This window comes from Sinocyclocheilus grahami, unplaced genomic scaffold (genome assembly GCF_001515645.1).
Source record: "Sinocyclocheilus grahami isolate Dianchi unplaced genomic scaffold, SAMN03320097.WGS_v1.1 scaffold476.1, whole genome shotgun sequence".
NCBI classification, from domain to species: Eukaryota; Metazoa; Chordata; class Actinopteri; order Cypriniformes; family Cyprinidae; genus Sinocyclocheilus; species Sinocyclocheilus grahami.
The window spans coordinates 1,083,668-1,090,078 of NW_015505655.1; the positions used below are offsets into that span (position 1 = coordinate 1,083,668).

The 6,411-nt window shown below is 34.4% G+C and overlaps 1 protein-coding gene across 2 annotated transcripts in view; it reads left to right on the forward strand.

Moving 5' to 3' along the window:
* Positions 1–6,154, forward strand: part of xpo6 (exportin 6) — a 27,243-nt gene extending 21,089 nt beyond the window's left edge. For both annotated transcript variants that reach the window (XM_016235969.1, XM_016235970.1), the window contains exons 18-25: positions 400–555; positions 2,121–2,235; positions 2,375–2,453; positions 2,541–2,633; positions 3,332–3,493; positions 3,737–3,835; positions 4,464–4,694; positions 5,624–6,154. In XM_016235969.1, the coding sequence (XP_016091455.1) occupies positions 400–555; positions 2,121–2,235; positions 2,375–2,453; positions 2,541–2,633; positions 3,332–3,493; positions 3,737–3,835; positions 4,464–4,694; positions 5,624–5,725 (1,037 nt within the window). In that variant the 3' untranslated portion in view covers positions 5,726–6,154. The remainder of the gene's footprint in view (positions 1–399; positions 556–2,120; positions 2,236–2,374; positions 2,454–2,540; positions 2,634–3,331; positions 3,494–3,736; positions 3,836–4,463; positions 4,695–5,623) is intronic.
* The last annotated feature ends 257 nt before the right edge of the window (positions 6,155–6,411 follow it).

The following is a 6,411-nucleotide window of genomic DNA, read 5'->3' on the forward strand; positions in this document are numbered from 1 at the left end:
TGGGAGTGAGTTCATTTTCCTTTTTTTTTTTTTTTTTTTTGAGCATTTATTTGAATTTTTGTTGTTATTTTGTTATTTTTATTTTGATTAATTTAAACGTCCTTGCTGAATAAAAGTTTTTCTTGAAAAAAAAAAAAGTACATTATAATATTATAATATATATGATAACATATAGTCCCACCCACGATTTCTCTCTCTTTCATAACTTCACAATACAGGAGATGGGTAGTGAATATATGTATATATATGTGTGTGTGTATATTATACACCTATACACATACATACATACACACACTTTTATTTATTATTTTAGTTTTTTTGAAAAGCTTGCTTTTTACCAGTTAAACTTTCAATTATTTTCAAAAATGATAATAATTTAAATCATCATGTGTCCCTCAGGTAAAGCGGTGATCCAGCAGACTCTGTGCGTGTTGAGGGATCTGGTGGACAGTATATCAGGAGAGGCCACCAAATCCCGTCAGATCTGTTACCACAGCCTGCAGGAGTCAGTCCAGGTCACGCTCGCGCTCTTCCCCCTCTTCATCCAGCAGCCAGGTAACAAAAGCAGGGTGGCCGCGGGTCCTTAAAATGCCTTAAATTCAGATTCCGTAGGTTTTAAATATTTTTGGTCACATTACCACAAACATTTGTGAGTGTCCATCAAGAGTACTTTTTTCTCCGCTGTAGTTACCGCGTCATCAGAGAGAATTACGGTTACAGAATACAGTCGAACACCAGTTCGCTGACCAGCATCCGAACTACTTTAAATGGGTTCTTGCAAGTTTACTGAAAATGGCTTGAGAATTGCACTTGCCCGACAGGACTAATAGCCTGATTAAAACTTAAGTGACAAAAAAAATAATCACGCATCAAAACGCGCGACTGATTCTTCTGATTTTATTACATTTAGCTTAAACAGCGATTGATAATGGATAGTGTATTTCTATGATCAATGTCGCGCTGTTGAGGCTCTCTGTGAGAGACTTTCATGGAGAAATCAAATCAAATGAGCGTAACGACACACATAAAGAAACTCACAGAACAAACATACTGAGGTAAAAATTACAAATGTTTAGTATATTCATAGGATGATATAGTTAAGTAACATACCATGACAAGGGAGCTATTTTGCTGAATATTTTCACGATTGCAAATGTTACACTGATGTTAGTTCAACAAGCAAGTAGTAAAGTATATGAAGTCATTTACATTTTAGACACAATTGACTGTTTTGTTCTATTTCACCAACGAAAATAGTTCCAAACAAAGATCAGAACAGAGTTATTGCGCACACTCTCCAAGCAACACTGGCGTTTTTGTTACTGAATGATTCAGCGGTTTGAAGGAATCCGTTTAATGAATAAGTGACTTAACGCCACCTACTGTCGGTTTAGTCTCATGTTTAAAAGTTAGCATTTTTCCCCAACATTTCTCATTTGTATGTTCAAAATTTTATTTACAACATTAATCTCATAACATTATTTATTGCAGTTGTAATTTTGCAGTGTAAATTATTTAATTTGATTGGTAGCAGCCCTGTAGTGTATTAAATTTCTTGATCGATTGTAAGAATTTGACATGAAAGATGACATTTAATAAGGAAAAAAAAATATTGGCCTTTATAAAGGTAAATGACATTCTGTGGTAAATATTAAAAACATGCAGATTTAAGTGTGCAAAAGCTGACAGAAAACTGATGAAAATATTTCTTCAGAATAAATTGTTTGCACCACCAAAAATCTCAGTGATGCGACACTTTTGTGGGAATATTTTGTATGGGATATTGTCTGCTGATATGAAAAGTTCACTGTATATCGTAATAACAAATAGCATTTTTGACAGCAATGATGTATATATTTTTTTTTTTACATTTAAACATGTTAAATATTACATATATGTATGTAATACAATGTGCATTTCCATCACAGGTTTGGTCTTAAATTTCACATAAGGTGGTATTAAAAAGGTCTTAAATTTAACTTGTTCATATCTGTAGACGCCCTGAAAAAATCACTTGAATAGCCGGCGAACTTTCTTCTTCACTGCCTTCTAGTGTTGTAATCGTATTTGCTCAGTTTCACTGGACTGACATCTTGTCTTATGCATTTTCCCTCTCTCAGATGTGACGGATGAGATGCTGAGTTTCTTTCTCACGCTGTTTCAAGCGCTGCGTGTGCAGATGGGCGTGGCCTTCACAGAGCAGATCATCCAGACCTTCCTCAGCATGTTCACCAGGTCACCTTCACAGCTTTTGTTGACAATGAGAGCTAGTATCAGTTGTTTCTGAATCTGTATGGGTGCTGATCAATCATGTGTAACTGCTTATTGATGTCAGGCTTATCTAACTTGGCTCAATCTTCACCATGTTGCTCAGAGATCAGCTGGCGGTGAGCATCTTACAGGAGGGCAGCTCTGGCTCCAAAGTGGTTCAGAAGTTTCTCAAGATTCTGCAGGTAAAAGGAACAAAAGCAGCTTTGTTTTTGGCTTTCTGTGCTTATTAAACATGCTACTCACGGTTTGTCTGTGGATTATTGTCTCAGGTGGTGGTTCAAGAACCCGGTCAGACCTTCAAACCTCTGTTACCCAGCATCCTCAGCCTTTGTTTGGATCAGGTTTACCCAATAGTGGCAGAGGTATGAGGCATGAATTAAAAGACACCCAACCTCAGAGCGCTTAAGTTAAAGTCGATGAATTTATGGTTAAAAAAACAACAACAACAACAACAGAAATTTACTGTAAGAATATGTTTCAGATATTATGGGATGATATATTGGTGCATATATATATTTTACATATCATGACCATGTATTTAAATAAGTGATATATATTAGTAACCCTGTAAAGTCTGACATATGAAATAATAGTCTACATTTAAAAAAAAAAAAGAAATCCTGATAACCTATCATCCTTTATTGATCCTGTTAACATATGCAAACTTTTAGATTTTGTATTTTCAGCTTTATGGCTCATACATTTTCAAAAAGATGAAATTCTGATAGCCTGTAATGTAAATCAATGATTTTTTGTTTTTACAACACTAATACGGACTACTTAAAATATATATGAATATTACTTCTGTAAAAAGAAAAAATAGTGTAGAAGCCAGAACGCAGAACATTTAATACATTTGCATCTACAAGACAAATGCTAATTGTAGACAGTAACTAAATACAAACACTTACAATAATTATACATGATTAATACAGAATATTTTCATTATTTAAGGATTAAAATGGTTTAATTAAAAGTAAAAAGGTTTTAGCTATCGAAAGGTCTCTAACGTTTTTCTTTCTGGAAGTTCTCTGCTGATCTTGGTCTCTGTGTTCAACAGCGTTCCTGTCCAGATGTGAAAGCCGAGATGTTTGAGCTACTCTTTCAGATTCTCCATCAGAACTGGAGGTTCTTCTTCAAAAGCTCAGTGTTGAGCAGCGTTCAGAGAAGCGGAGCCGAAGAACTCATGGAGAACCAAGCGCAGTTCATTGCTGCCATGCAGGTATCAACCGCACATGCATAACTGCCCTAAAAACACATCTTAACCAAGTCTGGTTCTCCCTTCCATACTGATCTGATTCAGTCTGATTCACTGATTCAGAGTTTGATTCATTCATTATAAAGAACTACATCAATAAACCATTTCAATGGCACTTTAGTGTGTGTGGAGTCAGCCCAGTTTTCAACAACATTTCTGGCTTTTATTGCTATTTTTGTGTCTGAGTGTAATGTCTTTGATTTGCAGGCATTCGGTCAGTCTTTTCTGCAACCGGACATTCACATCTTTAAACAAAACTTGAGTTACTTGGAGGTCCTGAACACCAAACACAAGCTCTACCACAGGGTAAAAACTTTACTTGTTTAATAAAAAATTTTTAATTCATTTATTTGTTAGATTTCTAAATTCTAAAAAAATATTTATTTGTTATATTTTCATTTGATTTATACTTAACAAAATATTTATTTAATTATTCATTTGTTTAATGTAAATAAAAATGTAAATTCATATTTAATAAACTAAGTTAAACTTATTTAATATAAATAAAAAATACACTTGTATTTAATATAAATTTAAAAACTAAACTATTTAAAATTTGTTTTATTTATATTTAATATGTAATGAATGTTTAATTAAATTTTAATTAAGTTATGTTCAATATAAATGGAAATTTAACTCATATTTAATACAAATAAAATTGAAATCATATTTAATATATATTGAAGATAAATTAAACATTAAATAAGTTTTTAATTCATATTGAGTATATTTTAGTTAAAGTTTTAATTTATATTTAATATACATTATAAATTAAAATTGTATGTAATACAAGTAAAAATTTCAGTAATATTTAATATAAATTAAAACTGAAACGCATATTAAATGTTTAATTAAATTTCTTTTTGATTTATCGGTGTAATGTATTTCATTCTTTTAATTTTTCTATTTCCATGTGTGTTCACGTTCATTGCAGAAGCTGTTCCGGAACACTATGCTGTTCCACTTCTTAAACGTTCTCCTGCAAGTCCTCCTGCACAAGAGTCACGACCTCCTCCAGGACGACATCACGCTGGCGCTCTACAACATGGCGGCTGTGGATTTCCAAGCGTTCTACTCTTCCTTCTTGCCAGAGTTCCTCAATGGCTGCCAAGGCCTCGACCCACACCAACGCACAACGCTTGCCCGAAACTTCACGCCAGAGAGGGTGAGTGAACATGACTGATGCCATTAATACCTGAAGCGCTAATTACATCAGGAAATTGTGTTGTTTTACAAATGTGAAGCCTTGGAACATAGTCTGTCTCTTTTGACAGAAATATTTTTAATGAAAAAAATTCAAAGGGGGAAAAAATATTTAGATTATAATTTGCACCAAGAAAATTAAGGCTGTTTTAGGAAACCTTGTTTTAAACTGAATATGTTAGTGTGTGTGTTTATTTTAGGACTGTCAAGCGATTAACATTTTTTTTAATCTAATCTAATTACACAATGTGCCGATTAATTAATCGAATGAATCGTAAATGTCGTTAATCACACATCAGTTATATAGATTATAATTTGCACCAAGAAATTTAAGGCTGTTTTAGGAAATACTGAATATGTTTGTTTATAAATATAAATATTATATATGATAAATGTCTTAAACATCACTTTTTTTCTTTTTAATGTTCTCGCTGAATAAAGTATTCATTTATTATATACGCGAAATAAGTATTATATAATTATTTTATGTGTATAATGTTTGTGTGTATATATGTGTGTGTGTGTATGTATGTGTATATATATACTGTACATACATATGCACACACACTTTTTACAGGTTTTTTTTTATATATAAAACTTAATAATTATTTTATGTGTATAATGTTTGTGTGTATATATGTGTGTGTGTGTGTGTATGTATGTGTATATATATACTGTACATACATATGCACACACACTTTTTACAGGTTTTTTTTTTATTAATTTTTTTTATTTGGAGCAAAATATGACCAGGATGTTTTTTTTGTCAGATTCACCTGTACACAGACTTGTCCACTTCATCCAGTTTGGCTGATGTCATTGGTTTGTGAACCATTTTCATGTTTTAACATGCAAGTCACTTCTTGTTTCTGTGTCTTCCACCCTTCGCAGGACCTGCCATCATTTTCTCAGGGAGTGTATCGTATCGTGAACGACTTGCGCTTCTACAGACTGTGCAATGGAAGCCTTCCGCCGGGAACCTTGAAGTTATAGCAGCACATCACACCTGCCGCGCAGCCAAACCACGGCCCGTCCCTACGGACGCGGATCTCTGCTTCAGTGGTCATGTGTCGCCTTTCGCCAGGGGCCAGCCTGAGATCTCAGCGGCGGAGTGTTCTGAGAGCTGCAGGGCTTCGTTCGTCAGCTTCTTTTATGTTATTTCAGCTAGATTTTACACATTTGCCAATGATCAAGAGGCCAAAGCGGAGGTTCTACAGCTGCTGTCGAGAAACTCGTCCAAAATCAGCTGATGTGATTCAAAAAGCGCTGCGGTTCGGGATCCACCGTGGCGTTCGTTGGAATCGGAGCAGTGCTTTCCCAATTGCTTGTTGTTTTAAAAGGACTGGTGTAACTGAAAGCACACTTATTTTGTTGAAGTGAACAGATGTTGTGGAGTTGAACGAACACATCTCAAGACCGTTTCATGTGGTTTTCTGTATGGGCTGTTGTTGAGTGAAGCGTTGCTGGAGTTCTGTATGGTTTTAAAGTGAACGGGTGCGACGTGGAGCACTGAATTTTTCTTTCTCTTAAATTGTCTGGTTTTATTGCCCTCTCCTTATTTCCACGGAGACGAACTTTCACATCTGTTTCATATCATTCCATCCTGATCCAGGACAAACAATCCTTCAATAAAGTTTTATAATTAAATGCATTCTTTCTCATTTTGTTGCTTGTATGTT